General features: G+C 37.4%; 1 protein-coding gene across 1 annotated transcript in view; it reads right to left on the reverse strand.

Annotated features, from left to right (window-relative positions):
* Positions 1-23,006, reverse strand: part of LOC150110095 (uncharacterized) — a 279,334-nt gene that overhangs the window by 198,992 nt on the left and 57,336 nt on the right. Inside the window, exon 2 of the mRNA XM_090391369.1 lies at positions 8,327-8,497. Coding sequence (XP_090247495.1) covers positions 8,327-8,497 — 171 coding nt within the window. The remainder of the gene's footprint in view (positions 1-8,326; positions 8,498-23,006) is intronic.

The raw sequence follows: 23,006 nt of genomic DNA on the forward strand, positions 1-23,006 counted from the left end.
ATCGAACTCAAGCATCAAACTATAGGCCTATCTGTGTGTCAGGTGTTGTGGTTAAGTTGTTGGAGAAGCTTGTGAGAACTAGGATCCAGAGTTGGGTTGACAACAATGGTATAATCTTTGATGGACAGCATGGATTTGCTAAAGGGAGGTCGTGTTTTAGTAATCTACTTACTTATTACAATAAAGTGACTGCTTCCTTGGACAGAGGAGAAGGATACACAGTAATATACTTGGATTTCGCAAAAGCTTTTGATAGAGTGCCTCATGATAAGTTGACAGTCAAACTAGAGCAGATGGGGTTGGATATTAGATTAGTGCATTGGATTGGAGACTGGCTATCTGATAGGTATCAACAAGTTGTGTATGGGGATGCAATATCCAGGAAAAGGAAAGTCACTAGTGGAGTGCCTCAGGGATCTGTTTTAGGGCCATTACTATTTAACTTGTATATTAATGATATTGGCGAAGATTTGGATGGAGATATTCAGTTGTTTGCAGATGATGCAAAGTTGGGACGAACCATAAAGAGTAGTGAAGATGTTGTGGCCTTGCAAGAAGACTTGAATAAATTGAGTGATTGGGCAAGCAAATGGGGATGTGAGTTCAATGTTGCAAAATGTAAGGTTTTAAAATTTGGAAAACAAAGATGGGATGCAGAATTTATGCTTGGTGAAAATATATTGTTGGAAGTAGAGGAAATAAGAGATCTGGGAGTGATAGTGGATAAGGATCTAAAATTTAGGGGTCACATCGCCAAAATTGTGAAGACAACACAAAGACTTCTGGGAATGATGAGGAGGACACTGACATGTAGAAGTAGGGAGATTCTTGTTCCATTGTATAAGGCTTTGATTAGGCCACACATGGACTATTGTGCCCAGATTTGGTCACCTGGTTTTCAGAAGGATGAAGAGATGTTGGAAAGGGTCCAAAGGCGACTGACTAAGGTAGTTTCTGACCTCTGGAATGTCGAGTATGAGGAAAGATTGAAAAGATGTAATTTGCAGAGACTAGTGGAGAGAAGGAAGAGGGGAGATATGATAGAGACCTACAAGTTGGTAAGGGGTTGCTATAGGATCAATGGTGGAGAAGTTCTACAGCGAATAGTGGGAGATCAGGGGAGAACCAGAGGTCATCCCTGGAAACTGTATAAAGAGGGTGTGAGTAGGGGAGTGAGAGGCAGGTTTTTTTCGTGCAGAGTTGTGAATGATTGGAATGCCTTGCCTGAGAGTGTGGTGTCTGCAGGGAGTTTGAATGTGTTTAAGACCCGGTATGATGAGATGTGTGTGAGATAAAAGGACCTCCTAGATGAGTCTTTGACTCCATGAGGTCTTGTTTAATAATAATAATAATAATAATAATAATAATAATATTAGTATAAAGTAGTGTTTCTCAACCTGTGGTCTGCAGGCAGACTTAAATAAATTAATTAAATAAATATATTTTTTAATTATCCAAACAAATTAAAATTGAATAAGTAAGTAAAAATTATTGAAATCAAATGGAGACTTAAAAAAACAACAAATACCATCAGAATGTTCAAAGGTGGAAGCAATAAAACTATATTGTTGTTCACTTCACCCCTCTTTTATTACTCGTCATTCTGGCAGTACAATAATTTGTAGCGGCAGAATGATGAATAATAACAGGGATGAAGTGAACCACAGTATAGTTTTATTGCTTCCACCTTCCCTTGCTGCTGCTTTGTCAGATTTGAAGTGAGCATGCGTTATTCACATTTCAACCAATTGCTTGTTGTTTATTGATTTTTATTATTGAAGGTTTTCGTCCTTCAACCAAGGCTCAGTATACTTTCAGAAGTGAAGTGCTAAGTGATACTTGGACAAAGTATGTTGGGAATTAATCCCAGTATTTATATATTTTTTGGAAACGTTTTTTAATAATGAAAAAGTGGCTTAGAACTAGGACCTTGAAAAGAAGAGCAAATGATGACAAGTGATGCTAAACAGGTTATGCTAACGTTAATTGCGATACACTTGTTGTATCGCAATTAATGTGAAAAATAAGCAAAAAGCCAATTTCAATGATGCTTAGTGACATTAAATCATGGGAAAGATGTAGTTTCTGCCATAGGTTACTACTTCCAGCTATAAAAGTTGTGATAAAAACTATGTTAAGGAACAAGTTACTAAAAGATGTTGATTTGACTCCTCTTTCAATGACACTGTAGGTCGCAGATGTAATGATATGGCAGGTGACGTAAAATCTCATGACATCCCCATTCATTTGTCCCACAGCAAATCAAAAACTGATACTTTTATTTGTTTAATAAAAATTAAAACTTTGTTCAGTGATGATACAGTTTTAATTGTTTATTTCCAACTTAATTATGTTTCCATATGTATTTGTAAATGTTTATATGTATGTAAAATGTATATGTAAATGTAATATGTATATGTACATGTTGTATGTACAAATGTTGGTAATCTCCACATACATTTAAAAAAAAAAATTACATAACTTAGTGGTCCGTAGAATTGTTTTAGGCATTTTACTGGTCCTTGGGCTTAGAAAGGTTGAGAAACGCTGGTAAAAAGCATAAAAATGTCACTGCTTCTACACTATCATTATCCCCTTCAGACTCCATTAGACTCAGTGTACCTGATGTTATCCCCTTCCCCAAGCACTCATTCCCACAAGAGGCACCTGCTACCATCCACCCTGGGAATTCTAATTTCCCTACATTGACACACCGACTCATTCAGAAAACAGCAATCTCTCCAGATACCTGCATCCTTCCTCATTCAAATGCAAACAGTGTCTCGCATACAGTTCCTTTCTGTTCTCAAATGCCCACCAAGCATCCACACATTCCAATCCTCTCTTCTGACTATTATGCTATTCATTATTACTGCTCTTCTGCTCAGCCCGTCATTATCATACCTAGGTAACACCAAATATCTTTCCTCTCTGTGTTTTCTTTTGCACAACCTCAAGCATGAATCCCAGATCTCTCGCCACCTGATTTACACTGCCTCTCAAGTCATTCATGTCCACCATCACAATCATCTCGTCCACCATTTCACCCTGCTTAAATAGTGACACTTTCTATAGTTCCTGCAGGCAAACACTCTTCTGGCATCCTATCTTGCACACCATGGGTCATCGAGTCTCCATACTTCATAACACCTCTTACCACTCTGTTCCTTGATTGCTCACCTGCATCCCTCACTCTCTCTCTCTCCCTCAATCCTCTAACCCCCCCTTCTCTCTGTGTTCCCCCTACTTACCTGTTGTTCTGGCATCACTCTATCCCTGATTCCAGCACTCCCTCGCATTCTTCTCATTCCCTCTCTCCGACTGTTTCCATTCTATCCTCTTCTATCATTCCTATAACTCTCTCTCTCTCTCTCTCTCATTCCCTCTCTTCTATTGTTTCTATTCTCTCCTCTTCTATCATTCCCATAACTCTCTCTCTCTCTCTCTCTCTCTCTCACTCCTACTCTGATTCACCTGGAATTCATCTCTTCCATTTGCCTAATCTCCTGTTTCATACTTCTCATCTCATCTCATTCCCAAAACATTCCACCTCCTCTTTCAGCTCATTTAACTCTCTCTGGAAGTTAGCCACTCTTGCTCATCATTCATCCTCCCAATCAAATCATCTCTGAAACCTTCACAATCGTTTAATCCTTCTACACTCCCCACTCTTATTGTGAATAATACACAATTCATTCTACATCTGTCTCCCAGAGATGAGATCTTAATAAAGGTCTAAACTAGTCTGGGTGGTAGTCTTCCCATAATGCAGAGAATTATACATGTCTGAAAGGAAGTGTGTTTTGCATCACAGGATGCTAAGACAATCGATGTGAAGTTGTCAACCTTATACAAGTAGCCTAGTTATGAAAATACTTCAATTGTAATGTTTGCTTACAATTGATTAAAGGATTAAACAATATAATTTATTGGGGAGTTTAATATTACAATTTTTAATATTGTGATTTAATATTATGATTACAATGATATGTAGCATTTGATTGTTTTGCAGTTTTTAATGTCCGTCTCATGTTAGTAAATATGGTGCCATTAATAAAAACAAATAATGCATACAGAAAAATTGAAATGATGACTGGTGAGAAAAAACAATCAAACAATGTACCTAAACTGTATGTTTGTTTGGAATGTAAAACAACAGCTTTTTAAAAATTAATACAGAATGCTTAGTGAATTCTTGTAGATAAGCTTATACGTTGGTTTTACATAGCCTTTAATTTTTCAGGAAATGACAACATATACTAGAATAATTCTAGTACATGGGCTGTTCAATAAGTAATAAGACTAATTTTACTGTGGCAAAACCACTCATCACAATATTAATTTCTGTGGAATAAAGAAATGTTGCTGTCTGTATTAACAAAAGAGGTTGATAGATGGCATATACGGGCTGATGTGCCAGAGTGTCACGTGACTAAACACAAGCTTGTTTCAGCATGCCTACAAGGCGCGACCAGTCTTCGAAATACAAGTTTTAACATGATACGCAAAGCTTTCCACGATGAAGCAATGTCGAAGGCAAGCGTTTTTCGCTGGCATAAAACTTTAAAGGAAGGAAGGCAAAATGTAGAAGATCTTGAATGTGAGGGAAGACCTTCAACGTCAATCACAGAGACAATGATCAACACAGCAGCGATTATCATCAAGCACGTCAAAAGGAAGCATCCATTGCTGAAGAATGGCTTCTTATTGCACCACTATAATGCAAGGCCACATATTGCTAGTTGTGTAGCGGATGTTTTGCAGAAGAACAACACAGATAACCTACCACACCCTCCATACAGTCCTGATCTCGCACCGTGCAATTTCTTGCTATTTCCTCAGCTCAAAGAGGCCGCCATTTCAAAAGCAATAAAGCATGTGTAAAAGCTGCGGAGGCAGTTTTGAAAGAACTCTCAAAAAACGGACTTTTACATGTGTTAAGAAGTGGATGCAACGTTGGGACAAATGCATCGCATCTCACGGTAGTTACTTCGAAAAAGACCATGTAAATGATGACGATTAAAGGTAATCTGTTTTCTGTATAAATATAGTCTTATTACTTATTAAACAGCCTATATATATTCTAGTATTATTCTAGTATACATTTTTATTTCCTAAAATATTAAAAGCAACATCAACAAATATGTATTATTATGAATACAAAAGAAAGTACTATTTTCTCATATTTCATTAAGAAATATATTTATTCTTTTTATAAACTTTCATCAACTGCACAATTTAAACTGCATTTAATTTGCAAAAATAAATGAAGTCGACAAATACAGTGGGATGCCAGTGATAAGTGAGCTCAGTTCACTGCGAAGGGAAACTTTCCATTTCATAGTACATACTTTGGTTTACTGTTACTTTACCAAATGCAAGAAGATGAAAGCGAGTCTCAGTTTCCATTGAATTTGCATATTTCATGATGTTGTGAGTGTTGATGATGTTATAAGGCAAGAAAGAAAGAAAGTGAAAGAGTTAATTTTAAGAAACTAATATTTCATATTCCAAAAAAAAAAAAGTATAGCTTTGATGTCTTAATGTTCTTAGTGGTATTTAGAATAAAAGCTTGCTTATAATTATATACTAGTCTTAATATTATTTTTGCTTTTTCATCAATAATTTCATTGTTATGTATGCATTATAGTAGTTTTTATGCAATTTGGATGCAACCAAGAGCCCTAATATTGTGATGATGAAATCCACATTTCACACGCACGCACGCACGCACGCACGCACACACACACACACACACACACACACACACACACACACACACACACACACACACACACACACACACACACACACACACACACACACACACACACACACACACACACACACACACACACACACACACACACACACACACACACACACACAATGGTCCCATATATTGTGGGTATTTTTCTAGGGGAATCTATTATGCAGAAAACTTTACTATCCAAAGATGCCATTTCCCAAACTATTTGAATAAAGCAGAGTTTCACTGTATTATTATTATTATTAAACAAGACCTCATGGAGTCAAAGACTCATCTAGGAGGTCCTTTTATCTCGTACACATCTCATCATACCATGTCTTAAACACATTCAAACTCCTTGCAGACACCACACTCTCAGGCAAGGCATTCCAATCATTCACAACTCTGCACGAAAAAACCTGCCTCTCACTCCCCTACTCACACCCTCATTATACAGTTTCCAGGGATGACCTCTGGTTCTCCCCTGATCTCCAACTATTCTCTGTAGAACTTCTCCACCATTGATCTTATAACAACCCCTTACTAACTTGTAGGTCTCTATCATATCCCCCCTCTTCCTTCTCTCCACTAGACTCTGCAAATTAGTATCAACTCTTTCACTTTCTTTCTTGCCTTATAACATCATCATCATCTTTAATCTTTACACTAGGAAAACACAATTTATATTCTCCTCAAATATACAAAACTGAATATTCCCTTCCCTCTCACATCACTTGACTTTTAAATGTAAGATTTTATACTGTTGACAACAGTAGTAATGTGTTTGATGGACAACATGGATTTGCTAAAGGGAGGTCATGCTTTAGTAATCTACTTAACTTATTACAATAAAGTGATAACTATATTATTAATTGCATAATTAGATAATGTACATTACATAATTAGATTTTACAAGGCTTCGATAGATTACCACATGATAAGTTGATAGTCAAACTAGAGTGGATGGGGTTGAATATTAGTTTAGTGCATTGAATTGGAGACTGGCTATAATCAAGTTGTATATGGATGAGCAACATCCTGGAAGAGGAAAGTCAGTAGTAGTGTATCTAAAGGGTCTGTTTTGGGGACCACTGCTGTTTAATTGATAGATGCTAATGATATTGTGAAGATTTGAATGGGGATACTTAATTGTTAGAAAGCAGATGATGTTGTGTTCTTACAATAGAACTTGAATAGAATGAACAAATGAGCACAGGAGTGAGAATGCAAGTTCAATGTTGCAAAAATGTAAGATTTTAAAATTTGAAAACAAAGATGGGATGTAGAATTTACACCTGGTGGGGATATATTGTTGGAGGTGGAGGAGATAGATCTTGGAGTGATGGTGGATAAGGATCCAAAATTTAGAGGACACACTACCAAAATTGTGAGGTCAACAATGAATTCTAGCAATTATGCAGAGGACACTGACTTGTAGAAGTAAGGAGATTCTGGTTCCATTGTATAAGGCCTTGATTAAGCCAGATATGTATTACTGGGCACAAATTTAAGCACCTGGTTTTCAAAAGGATGAAGAGATATTAGAAAGTGTCCAGAGGCAATTGACTAAGGTAGTTTCTAATCTCTGGAATGTTGATCATGAAGAAAGTTAAGAAGATGAAATTTACAGCAGTGTAGTGAATAGGAAGAAGAATGGTGATAGAGATGTACAAGTTAGAAAGGGGGTTGTTATAGGATTAACATCGAGGAGGTTTTAAATGAAATGGGAGACCGGAAGGGGGAACAAGAGATCATCTCTGGAAGCTGTATAAGGAGGTTGTGAGCAAGGGTGGGAAAAGCATTTTTTTTGCATGGAAAGAGTAGTGAATAATTGGAATGCATTGCCTGAGAATATGGTTTTGCAGAGAATCTGAATGTATTTACAGTATGGTATGATAAGCTTGTGTGTATCGCAACAGGACATCCCACAATAAGTCTTTCACACCATGGGAGTTTTTGGGATAACAATTCTTTCATACTCTCCTTTCTTCCTTTGAATCTTTCTTCTGCATAGCACCTATTCACCAGCTATTTCTTCAGTTTCTCAAGCTCATCTTTTCCCTGTGTTAAATTCTATATAAGCATACTAATTCTTTCATTAGAGTTACTTTATCATCTTTCAATGCTTTTTTTTTCATGTCATATTTATTCAAACTCATTCTTCCACTATTTTCATGTCACTCACCTTCATTTAAAAATGCAATTAAATTCAAACACTCATTATTTATGGATATGAAGGCTATATCAGTTGATAAGGGATTGTTAAGTTAATGTGGATGAGATTTTTCATACAATAGAGGAAGACAAGGGTAGAACAAGAGACCATTCACTGTATAAAGCAAATGTGAGCAAAGAAATGAGGAACAGGACTTTGTATTAAATGGAATGGATTACCTGAAAGTGTGGGGAGTGCTGAAATGTTGAATGAGTTTAAGTCATTATTTGATAAAGTTTGTGTGCAACGCTGAGGCCCTTCAACAGCGAGTCTTTTGATTTCAGGTAGGTCCAATGCCAATAATAATAATGTTAAATATTCAGAGAGAGAATTCAACTGAAGTATTTTGATTATTAACAAACCTTGTAAATTGTGCAAAATTCTTCCTTCCAGTTTTTATTCCTTTTTTGTATAGTACAATATACAAAAATTATATTTGTGTTGCATTCCAATCTGAAGTACAAATTAGGGTATTTTTTTGTAATAAGTGCATCAACAATAAATTCAAGGAACTTTGAATATCTGCATGGCATCTGAAAAAATAATTAAAATACACGGTCAGTCCAGTACACAAAAAAGTGCAAAATTTATCTATTAATTCTTTTTTTGTCCATTTTTAATAAAATCATTATATCTACTCAAAGCATCTAATAACATATGGATTTGTTGGAGAGAAAATATGGATTTGTCATAAATGCGATATACTATTGGACCACAATACACAGAATGTGAAAGTGACCGAAAAGATAGATAGTGTACATGAAAGAAACGGAAAAGCAGTGAAAGATAGAGAGACTGATGGAGTGAAAGAATGCAGGGATGTAGAAGTGAAAGTTATGAAAAACCGAAATGAAACGAAAACAGGAGAAACCGAGGGAGTAAAGAAATGCAAAGATGTAGAAGCGAAAGTTACGAAGAAGTTGCGAAAAACGGAAGTGAAACGAAAGTTGGAGAAACTGAAGGAGTGAAAGAATGCAAAGATGTACAAGCAAAAGTTAATGATAAGAGGGGGGGGGGAGAAAGTATGAATGAGGAAAAGGAAGTAAAGTGCAGCCGAATGAAACATAGCGAGATAGAGAGTGAAATTGTCGGAATGCAAGATTTAATGAAACAGTTATTGGAAATGAAAAATGAAATGAAGAACATGTTGAGTGCAGTTAGACGTCTAGTGGAAACTAATGAAAGTATGCAAGAAAACAGAATGAAAGAAAAAAGAGTAAAAGAAGTGATGAGGTGATTCCAGGATAGCAGTATATGGAGACTCCATAATTAGAGGGCTAGTTACTGACAGAGTCCATAAAGTCTGCTATCTGGGTGGGAGAATGAATTAAGGCATTGGACATGAGGAAGAAATTAACAAGCGAATTAGTTGTGGTTGTAGGGAATGAATGATCTAACTGGACATAAGAAGGATGCGAGAACGAATATCAGGAGACTATTGAGAAGAGTGAAAGATAACAGTGTAGTAGAAAAATTTGTCAGCGTGTTACCCAGGTATGATGATGATGAGTTGCGACGGAGACCCCAAATCATGAATGGTATGCTAGCAGAGCTGTGTGAGGAGAAGGGAGTGAAGTTTGTGGATGTATGGCATATGTTCGAGGAAGAATGAAATTATGCAGGCATGCTGGGTTGCATTTAAATGGCTTTGGAGTGAGTGTGATGGAGAAAGTGTTGCTAGATGAAAGTATAGTGTGTGGAAGTACAGTGTGTGTGTGTGATGCGTGCCAGAGATCAGAAGGAAGAGAAAATCAAGAGAGTAGTACTGAAGAGACAGAAGTGCTAGGCAGTGGAAACAGTAGTAGTGTGAGAGAGGAAGAAGGAACGGGAATACAAGAGGAACAGGGAAATGGGGGGGGGGGAAGCTTGGGCAGACAGGGAGACATGGCATAGAGAAAGAGTGAATGTTGAAAATGGCAGTGAATGTGTGTATGAAGATGGAGTATACTGCAATGTGGATGGAGAAGTGGAGACTGGGCAGGTATATGTGGTAAGCGATGATAAAGGTGATTTGGCAGGTGTAGTGGGGAAATCACAACCAATATATGGCTTGGATATGACTGGATATACACCTAAAAATGAAGTGTTGTCTTTTTTTACAAATGCCAGAAGTATCAGAAATAAAGAGGATGAAATGGTTTCAGTGATTGAGTTTATTTATCCCTAAATCATTGGAATAAGTGAAACATGGTTGAATGAAGATGATATGGTAATGGGAATAGAAATGGAAGGGTACAGTATTTTTCGGGAGGATAAGAAAGGGCAGGAAGGAAGAAGGAGTGCTGCTGATGATAGCAGGGGAATTAAGTCCACATAAGGTAGACATGAAGGGGGGGGAGGGGGAAATAGTAGCAATGGTTATTCTCAGGCAGTGTATGAGTCTAACGCAGAAGTTGAGAGGAAGACATATTTAGTTGGATGTTGCTATAGGCCTGGGGATGTGGAAGATGGTGATGAAGAAATATATAAACATGGATTAGTGAACAAAGGAAGGGTAATTATTATGGGTGATTTTAATTATGGTGGTATAGATTAGAATGAAGCGATAGCATTTGGGAATAAGGAAAATGAATTTGAGTTCTTGAGAGATAACAATCTCAGGCAGCACATAAAGAAAGGCACGCAAGTATCAAGAGTTCTAGATATCATCATTTCATCAGATGATATAATTGTTAAAGGAGTTTCACATTTTCCTCCAGTTGGTGAAAGTGATCATGAAGTAATCCCCTGTGTTGTGGCTAGTCATATGCAAAAGTCTGCATATGACTAGCCACAACGAGAAAGGATATATGTGGAATTATAAGGCTTGTGATTATGAGAAGCTGAAGAGACAACTTGGGGAAATATAATATGGAATGAGGAATTGAGCGATAAGGAAATAAATGCTGCATGGGAACCTACAAAGATGCATAACAGCATCAATGTACGAATGTATCCCAAAGGCCAAAAGGCTGAATAAGGTAGGTGTAAAATGGATGAATGTGGAGTGTAAGCATGAAATCTAGAAAAAGAACTTCGCAGGAAGTACAAGATGAATAATAGTAATCAATCACATGAAGAATATAAACAAGCTAGGAGAGTGACTCAATTAGTAAGAAAAACAAAAATAGAGTATGAGCAGAAATTGGCAAATCAGGCAAAGAAAAACTCTAAAGATTTTTTTTAAATATGTGGCAAGTAAAAGGAAGAATTATCATGGAAAGAGAAGTTAAGGGATGAAAGTGGTAGAATGGTAACTGCTGCAGAAGGCATTGTTGAGGTATTCAGTGATCAATTTATAAGGGTGTTTCATTCAGTTTTGTTCTTGTTAAAAAGCTCCACGCACTGTTTAGAGATTTTCATGCAAGTGCGTTTTTGATCTGCTGTGAGTAAGCGTGGCACCCATCTTGAGCAAAGCTTTTTTATTTGAATTCTTCATGCAAAATATATCCTACACATATATTTTGCATCAATTTAATGAACTTCGAATAAATTTCTTTTGCCGTTAAACCTTCTTTTACAAAGACTTTTATAACCGAACGATATCAATTTTATCCATTTCAAGGAATACAGACAACACTTTTGCTTCAGACAGCTGTATAAAACAAACTACTTGATAGAATGACTTGCAATTTCACATGGGTGCTTATGACAGATGTACCAACTTAGAAAAATAATCTTGCCAATAGTGTTTCCATGTATTGTTGAAGCCGAGAATTTTTCAGACCACCCTCGTATATAACTACAGGAATGTAAGCCAATATAACTAAATAAATAATAAATAATAACAATGGAATAACTTACATGACAGTTTTAATTTATCATATTTCTGCTCTAGTAATAAGAACATTTTCAGTATGAATTTTAATTAAACAAACAGAAGAGACAACCAGAAGATCAACAATGAAAATGTGAGCTACATGCAATGATACATGGTGGCACAGTATAAAATGCGTTAAGATCATAACTGCATTATTTTAAAACAAGTGATATGTCATGCAGAAGCAATATCTGAAAATAAAAAGATAGTTCGAAATTCCCACTAGAGTTACTGTGTAATGTACAGAGTATAGATGTAGTAAATTTTTCTGTGTGTTTGTAAGGAGAAAAGCAACACAAGCATAAATAACACATTTTTATTCACTTCCATTATGCATTCATGGACTGTACTGTTTAATGTGCTGCCCTTCCCAGTATGCCACAAACTGCATCATTTGCACAGTGTGTGTTCAGTGGCAGAATGCAACTGATCTGGACTGATGTTGTGCACATGCTGCATTATGCTGTCTTTCAGTGCTGGCAAATTAGCATGATGATCCCAATAAACCTTCTCTTTGAGAAATCTAAGCTATGTTTTGTTTGTAGCAAAAATACATCAGGGCTGTCAAGGTGCATTTATAAAAACTCCATTTATAAAATATAAAGATTTTAACCATGCCCGCCAGAAATCACATGTTATCTCAATAGCACAAAGAAGCTGCTATTGATGCACAGAATTTTATAACAATCCACAAGCATCCAGAAAAAGCTACAATTTGTCAAATTGATAAATCAATACAAAAAACTATAGAGTCCAACAGAATTAAATTAGGTTTTATTTTATCAGCCATTGTATTTTGTGCTACACATGATTTGCCGTTACGGATGAAAAGGAGTGATTCTGAAATTTACATGATTTATTTCAATTTCGGATCGAAGCGGGAGACTTAATTTTAAAAGATCATTTGATGGAAGCTCCTGCAAATGGCTGGTAGACTTCTGTAAGAACTGAACATCAATTAATAGAACTTTGCGAAATGGAAATGCGAGAAAGCATTGTATCTGCTGCAAATAAATCTACTGGATTTTCAATGTTAGCTGATGAAACTGCAGATATTGCTGGGATAGAGCAGCTTTCACTTGGCATTAGGTTTGTCGACGAAAATAAAAATATAAGGGAAGAATTTTTAGGATTTAAAAAACTATGATATGGAGTTATTTTATTTTTTTAAATTATTTATTTATTTTTAATTTATTAATTAGGTTATTAATAATTAATTTATTTTATTTATTACTTATTTATTTTATTTAATTAAATAAACATTTATTGATGTAATTATTTGTCTCAAAGCTTTGTCCCCCCCCCCCAAAAAAAAAAAAATTCTGCAGATGCCCATGACAGGGATGATGAATAATATTGACATTGACATTAAGCTTTAGGTGGTGAAGCAAGATGCTTTTCATATTCCCCACTATCTATTAGGGCTACAGTGAGATTAAAATTTTATAAGCAGTTAGCTCACCCTGAATGGGCATGGAAATTATGTATCGCTACAGGAAGTTAAAATGGCTTTTGGTCTTTTATGTTTGAATATATCCATTGCCTCGTAGGCTACAGCTTGCTGAACTAGATCATTGGGGTGTATGGATGTTTTTAGAAAAAACTTTGTTGCTAAAGATTGTAGCAAAGAGAAGAGATGGGGAATATTTGTATCTCAATGAAGTTGATTGTTTCTGATGAACCATGGGGCGTTTAGAATCATTCACAAGCACTTGTTTTGTACACGTTGCAGCTTGAGAATGTTAGTGTTGGAGGTATGGCTCCAGGCTGGAGAAGCATAAGTGACTATGGGATGAATCATCAGCTGGTATAAAAGCAATTTGATTCTGATGTTTAGCTTGCTATTCCTGTTAATTAAGGGGTAGATCTGGGTGATGGCTTTAGATGCCTTTGCACACGGTCTTGATGTGTTGGTTAAAAGTTAATTTTTTGTTGAGCATGACACCAAGGTATTTTATTTCTGTCTGCCAGGAAATTTTAGTATTGAATAATGAGACGGAGATATCGATCTTTTTGTGAAGAGAATGTCAGAGCTTTTTTGGGGGATTCACTTGTAGTCTCCATTTGGAGAACCATTTTTCTAACTTTAGAAGGTTTTCTTGAAGCTTTCTAGTAATGAGGTGTGGCTGGAGAGATCTGGTTAATAATGCTGTACCATCCACGTATAGGGCCATGATGGATGACATTGGGTTGCGCGGAATGTCTGACATGTATACAGAGCCAGTAGGGATCCCTGCAGTATTCCGGCCAACATGGCTCTGTTCTATAGATATGATCTAACTAAAATAACTAAATGTATCATTTTCAGTGAGATACCATCTGAGATAAGATTATGTAGCAATCCAATACTGGTTAATAATGCTGTACCATCCACATATAGGGCCATGATGGATGACATTGGGTTGTGCGGAATGTCTGACATGTATACAGAGCCAGTAGGGATCCCTGCAGTATTCCGGCCAACATGGCTCTGTTCTATAGATATGATCTAACTAAAATAACTAAATGTATCATTTTCAGTGAGATACCGGCTGAGATAAGATTATGTAGCAATCCAAAGTGCCATATTTTGTCAAATGCTTTGGATAGATCAAAAAAAAGCTCCAGTGTATTGATGCCAGTTGTGGCTGGTGGTAATATATTCCACTAATCTAAGGATTTGCTGGGTAGTTCTATGGTGTTGCCGAAAACTAAATTGTTCTTTAGGAAGGATGTTTAGTTCATTTACTGAGGCTTGAAGTCGTGAGAGGATGACCTTCTCTGCAATCTTACTCAAGTTATAGATGAGGCTGATAGGATGATAATTGTGAGACAGTTGCAACTCCTTGCCTGGCTTATGAATTGGGATTACATCAGCCTGTTTCCAGGTAGGAGGAAAATAGTGAAACCTTAAGATTGCATTTATTATTATGGTCAGATGCACTATAGCTTTTTGGGCCAGCAGCTTGATCACCCTATTTGTAATGCCATCTGGACCAAGCTTTTTTTGTTCTTTAAATTTTTAATATCATATATTTCAGCAGGTGTTGTGGGTCAGCACCAGTATCAGGAAGTTTTAATGAGTGTCTGACCTGTCTGTGAATTTTATACAAGTGATCGAAGTCTAAGTTTTCATATGAAGGTTTGCACTGCTCTCTTCTAAACTGTTTGCTATGGCTTCTGCCTTTTCTACATCTGTGTGAACAAGGCCTTGGTCAGAAAGTATAGGGGGAAGAATCTGCCTTTGTTTCTGATATTTCTCAGTAGTCCCCAGATAGAGTGATCAATAGGTGAGATAGAGACTACCTTTTCTTCCCATAATTGGTTTCTGTGAGCTTCGAGTACATCTCTCAGTGCCCCATTTAGTCTTGTGACGTATTAGTGTTGCAAAATCTTTTTATTGGTCTGTTTTTTTTTTCTCTGATCAAGTTCATAATGTCTTCAGGCAGGTGACCAGGCTTGGGGACAGAATTGTAGGAGGTGGCTGCCATTATAGCAGAGTTAATTTGTTGGGTGAGGTTTGTAACTGCAGTTATGATATCTTCTTTTGTACATATGTGAGGAACAGGTCCAATGCAATCCCGGAGTACTTTTGACAATCTTTCCCACGATATAAATGAGTGAGAGGAAGGTATTCTTGTTTTCCCAGCTGTAGTAGAATTGGGTTGTGATCAGATGACAACTCGTTCAATGATTTTAGGCTGTACTGAAGTTTAATATCTTGCAGGATAGCTATATCCAGGATGTCAGCAGTGCCAAACGTACCAGGATGAGTTGGTTCAGTGGGGCCTACCACAACAGCATAGTTGATCCTATGTAGTTGGAAAGGATGCAGCCATTTTGTTGGTGGTTCTACAATTCCAGGCAGGATGCTTAGAGTTTAAGTCTCTGGCAATAATGATGGACTCTCTGATGATGGCATTTAGATCAGAATGCGTGTGTAGAGGCTTAAGTGCTGTGAAGACATCATGTTGGAGGCTTAATGGATTTTTTACAACACTCAAAAAGAATTAAAATAGAATTTAATACTTCCTATATTTCATCCTAGTCATTAGGACATCTACGGGATTACAAAAACAATTAATGTAACATACACACAAATAACAAACAATACTAAGCCCAACCACGTGGGTGACACTAAAGTCCTATCTAGGTGGAGCGCCCTCTAAGGACAGTAGTAGGTGGCCTGGAATGTAAGGTGGGACCTCTGGTGATGAGTGTTTCCCAAATCTTCAGAAGCTTAATGCAACCGTATTTATTAAGATTTGGTTGGTTTCTGAGAGCTGCTGCTGCTTCTAAGAAAAGTCTCTCTTTCTTGAATTTGCTGTGGTGGAGCATGGTGGTTTTCTTCCATGATACTCTGTGGGTGGTGTCCAAAACATGGTCAGCCAAGCCTGAATGGCCATAGTTGTGTTTGCAGATGTAAGACTTGTGTTCCTCTAGGCAGATGGATGCTGATATGCCTGTCTGTCCAAAGTACACCAGCTTACAGGAACAGGGTACTTTGTAAACTCCAGGCAGAGAGAGAGAGAGGAGGGAGCTGATCTTTCGTAGAACGGATAAGGGTAGCAAGTTTGTGGTGGGGCTTATATGCTGTGTGTAAGTTGTACTTTTTTAATATCTTGGCTATTATTTTGGATGTGTCACGGATGTAGGGTATGGTGATGGCATTTTTAAATTCTTGTTGACGAGAAGGACAGGGAATGGGGGAGGAATTGATTATTTTTTTGATACTGTGATTGCTGTATTCATTGGAGAGGAAAGTGCTGTGTATGTGGTTAAGCTCAGTAGTGAGGGCGGTTCCACTGGAACAAAGATTGTGGGCTCTCTTGGTAAGAGTTTTAATAATGCCATATTGTTGAGAGGGGTGGTGGTGGGAGAGTTTGTGAATATATCTGCCTGTGTGTATGTGGGGGGGTTTTCTGTATACAGTGAAGGCAAGTGTATCATTAAGCAGGCATGTGACTAAGGCGTCTAGGAAGAGTAAACAATTGTTCTTTTCCTTTTCCATAGTAAACTGGATTCTTGTAGGCTATTGAGATGACTGAGGAAGGAGTCTAACGTGTCTGGGCCATGAGGCCAAATAGAGAACACATCATCTACATATCTTAGCCAGATAGAAGGTTTGAGTGGGGCTGAGTCTATGACTCGTTTTTCGAAATCTTCCATATAGAAATTGGCAAGGGGGGGAGGGGGGGGAGGGAAACCCATGGCAGTTCCCTCTATCTGCTTGTAGATTTTGTTCTTCCATCCATGGAAGTTTGTTCTTCCATGTCTTCCATTGTGTTCTTCCATGGAAGAACAAAATCTACAAGCAGATAGAGGGAACCGCCATGGTTTCCCCCCCCCTCTCAGCCCCCCCCCCCCCTTGCCAATTTCTATATGGAAGATTTCGAAAAATGAGCCATAGACTCAGCCCCACTCAAACCTCCTATCTGGCTAAGATATGTAGATGATGTGTTCTCTATTTGGCCTCATGGCCCAGACACGTTAGACTCCTTCCTCAGTCATCTCAATAGCTTACAAGAATCCAGTTTACTATGGAAAAGGAAAAGAACAATTGTTTACCCTTCCTAGACGCCTTAGTCACATGCCTGCTTAATGATGCACTTGCCTTCACTGTATACAGAAAACCCACACACACACAGGCAGATATATTCACAAACTCTCCCACCACCACCCCTCTCAACAATATGGCATTATTAAAACTCTTACCAAGAGAGCCCACAATCTTTGTTCCAGTGGAACCGCCCTCACTACTGAGCTTAACCACATACACAGCACTTTCCTCTCCAATGACTACAGCAATCACAGTATCAAAAAAATAATCAATTCCTCCCCCATTCCCTGTCCTTCTCGTCAACAAGAATTTAAAAATGCCATCACCATACCCTACATCCGTGACACATCCGAAATAATAGCCAAGATACTAAAAAAGTACAACCTACACACAGCATATAAGCCCCACAACAAACTTGCTACCCTTATCCGTTCTACGAAAGATCAGCTCCCTCCTCTCTCTCTCTCTGCCTGGAGTTTACAAAGTACCCTGTTCCTGTAAGCTGGCATACTTTGGACAGACAGGCAGGTCAGCATCCATCCGCCTAGAGGAACACAAGTCTTACATCTGCAAACACAACTATGGCCATTCAGGCTTGGCTGACCATGTTTTGGACACCACCCACAGAGTATCATGGAAGAAAACCACCATGCTCCACCACAGCGAATTCAAGAAAGAGAGACTTTTCTTAGAAGCAGCAGCAGCTCTCAGAAACCAACCAAATCTTAATAAATACGGTTGCATTAAGCTTCTGAAGATTTGGGAAACACTCATCACCAGAGGTCCCACCTTACATTCCAGGCCACCTACTACTGTCCTTAGAGGGCGCTCCACCTAGATAGGACTTTAGTGTCACCCACGTGGTTGGGCTTAGTATTGTTTGTTATTTGTGTGTATGTTACATTAATTGTTTTTGTAATCCCCGTAGATGTCCTAGTGACTAGGACGAAATATAGGAAGTATTAAATTCTATTTTAATTCTTTTTGAGGGTTGTAAAAAATCCAGTAAGCCTCCAACATAAGATCAGAATGCAGTAGAGATTTTAAGGGTGGGTTGTAAGCTGAGTAGATTTTCCAGCCGAGCTAGTGAATACTTCCACACCTGTAACCTCAAGGTTAGTGGTTGGAGGGTTGTTTACAGAATGGTGTTTGATATAATTTTTTGATGAAGATGGCAGTGCCATGCCTCTGTAGTTTAACCTGTCGGTTCTATATAGAGATAATCCCTTATTTTAGGGCTGTCCGAGGGTCTTAGATGTGTCTTGCTTATTAGAATAACATCTGATTGACATCTATGGGTGAAATCTTGGAGCTCTAAAATTTTGTTCGGAGGCTTGCATTCCATGCAACGATCTGAAGAGAGGCTGGAATAAGTTTGTTTCTATTCATCTATAAGTGCTGTGAGGATGGCCTGTGTTTCACATAGGAATCTTTTAGTGGAGGTTGCTGAAGGGTTTGTGGGTACTGTTGGCTGATTCTTCTGGTGTTGACTTGTTTGTATGGGCCACATCAGCAAAACTTGCTGTTTGCCCCTCTATCTGGCACCGTCTATCTTTGAAGGCCTTTGACTTTGACAGAAGCCTCTGGTATTCTTGTATTAGAGGAGGAGAACTGTTTAGCTGTCTCCAACAGTCTGTTCTTCGGGTGCTGAATACATCCCTTATAGTTGGCAGGATGAGGGTCACCGCAGTTGGCACATTTAGCTGAGGTGGTTTTCAAGTTTGTACAGATATTGGTTGGGTGGCTATCCCCACATTTCAGACATTTAAACTCAGCTTTACACAGTTTAAGGCATGGCCAAACTTTTGGCATCTGTGGCATTGCCCAGAAGATGCCCTTTTCCAGAGTGGTTCTGGTGTGATGATGAGCCCACAGATTGTTTTTAAGTTGTAATTATTTTTGTAAATGTTATGAATCTCTACAAGGGCTAATGGCATGGGATTCTTGTCAGATCTATACATTCTGCTGACTTTAATAGGAGGCAGATCCTGTAAGTTAAGATCGGCAGTTATCTCTTCTGTATCAATATCTTCACAGACACCACGGAGGACCACTTTTAAATTTTTTTTCGAACTGAGCGAGAAGGTATGGTACTGAATTCTTCTGAAGTCCATTTCCTTAATTTTCTGTAATCTGCCACAGTGGTGGGTTGTACCTTTATACCCTCATCCACATTTTTGGCCTTTGTCTAACCAATGTGTAAACTGGACATTGTAGATCTTAGAGCTGACATCTTTATTTTTCTCTTAGTATGATCAGAGGCACCTTTTTTTGGGGGAGAAGCAGTGGAATCCAAAACTTGACCATCTTGACCAAAACTTGACGATTATTACACATTTCTTGCATGCGCAGACCTGTTCAAAATCTGAGGGAGTGGAGATCACTGATTCCAACTGTTCCTCCATTTTAACGGCATCATCGCCTGTGACGCTTGAGGGGGAAACATATAATAAAGTTTCACCTTTCCTTGCCAATTGTTATTGAGCATCTTGCCTAGTCTGAGGAAGTATATCGTGAATGAATTCACGATATACTTCCTCAGATATCGTCTCATCTATTTTATTTTCTATGTCTATCATGTGCTGTGTTAGAAGCTTGGGGAAAAAAAAAAAAACGCTTACTATGCAGCTGTGCAGGCGGCACTTCTGCAAAACTCTGAATTTTTTGGATAAAAGCACTGGCGTAAAATGGTGACATCTTCAGAACTCATTTGCAACAAGTATCATTTACAAAAGTCCACAATTCGTCACAAATAACAACAAAAAAAAAAAAACTGTATGCAACCGCTCATGTGTGAGACTGATATTTTAAAAAAAATAATAATAAATACGGAACTGATAATTAATCTGCTTAAATATAAAGAGCCAACAGGTTCATTTCGGCGATATAAACACTATATAAATTAAGGGGATATTAAATCCCACATTGTTTGAAAACCGAATAAGAAACTCAAAGATTGGAATCAGAGTTTCATGCCGAATATAGTAAACTATAAAAAAATCAGCGTAATGGTACTGATAATTAATCATTCTCATTAATACTATTAGAACTCTTTTCTCATTTTTAAACCGAATAAGAAACTCAAAGATTGGAATCAGAGTTTCATGCCGAATATAGTAAACTATAAAAAAATCGGCGATTACTAGCGTAAGCGAATGCAAGTAGTCCTAGTACATAGTACAAACGTACGTAGTACGTTTATACTAACGTTGTACTACGTACTGGGACTCCTTGCATTAGTTTACGCTAGTAATCGCCGATTTTTTTATAGTTTACTATATTCGGCATGAAACTCTCTGATTCCAATCTTTGAGTTTCTTATTCGGTTTTAAAACATACTGATAATTAATCATTCCCATCAATACTATTCAAACTCTCTTCTCTTCTCTCTCTCTCTCTCTCTACTCTTCACCAAAGTAACATTTAATGTGCTGATTAATCAGGTTTCCCAAACACGAAAGAACATCAATTTTTACCTTGCTCTCCATAAAGAAACTCGTTAGGCCACTACTGTGTGTATAAATCTCACAAATAATTTCAAAATCAGTGAACTCATCTTCGCGAAACATTTCGCCATTTTATGCACGAGAATAAAACTTGGAGAGAGAAAGAAAAAGAAGGTTTCATGATATACAGTAGTTAAGCATCGCTTGCTTTCTTTGTTTACTCTTTGTAGTAAACTGCTTTATTTTTATTTTATTTATTTTATTTCTGTGATATAGCATACACTTTGAAGTGTGCACAAACAAAAGATAAAAAACAGCTCTCGATGGCGAGATGTTTTTCTGGGAAAAGATAAACTAAAGATACAAAACTAATCATATCATATCATACCCGGCTACTTTAAGTATTCAACAACCTTTATTCTAGGTCTGCTAACAGGGTGTTAATATATTAAATGTTAATTTCTAATTTAAACATCGGAGATATTTGTTGAAGATACGTTATCAGCTAATATAATTCAAAAGTTTGCACAAGATCAGCCACTGTTTACTGCTAACTCCTCAGCAATTTCTCAACTGTGAGTAGATGACATTTATTTAGAAGTAAACAATTGTTAACTGTCTTTGACGTTTCATCTTGTTCATTCACACAGCAAAATCCAGTACACATTCGACATAGAAAGAGGATTCTAAGAAACTTCCCTCCAAAAGGAAAAACTTCAGTTTCACAGGGTGATTTATTTATTTTATTCACTTTTTTTTTTGTGTTGTTGTTGTTGGAACCACTTCCTTTAAGAACTTTCAGGGGCTTCCTTCATTATCTTCTTTGTTTACTGTTTATATTCATAGTTCGTTTTCGGCTTTTCAATGCACATATCTAAATTTCACATAACTGAACTTCGTTCTCAACATTTCTTCATATTCTTCGTTTCGCGTCATCAAGTTTAGCTCCAAAATATGTTGTTATCCCTACTTTCTGAAATTGCACTACTACCAAGTATATTATTTTATCTATCCTTAATAATTTAAATTTTATATTAATTGCATTTTGGTTTGCAAGGAGTTAGCTTCATCATCAAATAAACTTAGCTATTTTCCATCATTACCATATAGGAGCAACATGAAACTACAGTTTCAGAAAAGTACTATTAGCAAATATTTGTTTTAGCTGCAATAATAGCTCGTAATGAAGAATATAATTCGAAAGTAACAAAAAAAAAAATCGGGAACAAAACGGGGCGAATCAGAACGAATAAGGTAACCACCATTCATTCCCGAAAATCGGGGACGAATGATGGTTACTTTATCATATTCAATGTGTTCGAAACAGCCTACCATTCACAGCGCAGCTATTTGAGATTAATATGTCGCGATTGGTTGGTTGGTTACTTTGCGATATGCTGAGGACTCTGTAAAGATAAAATGACGCCTATGTATCTTACTTCTTATTAGAAACTAGAGCACCAGTTCTCCAATTGGAGATTGCAAGTAAACCCTCAGAAGAGCATTGCCATGCTTTTCACTAAAAACTCAATATCTCCTAAAGAAGACATCTTCCTATTTAATATCAAGATTCCCTGGAGAGCAGAAACCAAATATCTCTGTTTTTGGTGTTATGGTATACTGCTGGACAGAAAACTAACCTTCAGTCCACATACAAAAATGTTTCAATTTATAAATGAACATGTACTAAAGCATCAAAAGTCATAGCACAGCTTTACCCTCTTATCAATAGGAATAGTAAGCTGGATACCAAAATCAAATTGCTCCTCTATCAATTGATGATTCGTCCCATTATTACTTATGAGTCCCCAGCCTGGAGCCACACTTCAAGCAGAAATATCCTCAAACGGCAGAGAGTACAAAAGAAATGCCTACGCATGATTTTAAATGCGCCATGGTATATCAAAAATGTTCAACTTCATCGGGACACAAATATCCCTTATATCTATTCTTTCCTGCAATCTTTAGCAGTAAAGTTCTTCTCAACATCGTCCTCGCATCCAAATGAACTAGTACAACAAGCAGCAAATTATGATGAGTCAGATTTCTCCAAATATAGGAGACCTAAGGCCATTCTAATTCCTAACGAGGATCTATAACTTCGCACCCACTTGGGCAGAGCACTTAGCTCATAAACTTCCCCCTACACAGTAATAACCTTATCAGATAGCAGGGATTATAAAAGCATTTTGCTTCACCCTTATAAACAGTAAGGTTTTGTGTTTTTGCGTACTTCTTATTAGTCGTGTTTCATTACG

This window comes from Typopeltis vanoorti, chromosome 1 (genome assembly GCF_054136105.1).
Source record: "Typopeltis vanoorti isolate ZY-2024b chromosome 1, IOZ_Tvanoo_1.0, whole genome shotgun sequence".
In the NCBI taxonomy this organism is placed as follows: Eukaryota; Metazoa; Arthropoda; class Arachnida; order Uropygi; family Thelyphonidae; genus Typopeltis; species Typopeltis vanoorti.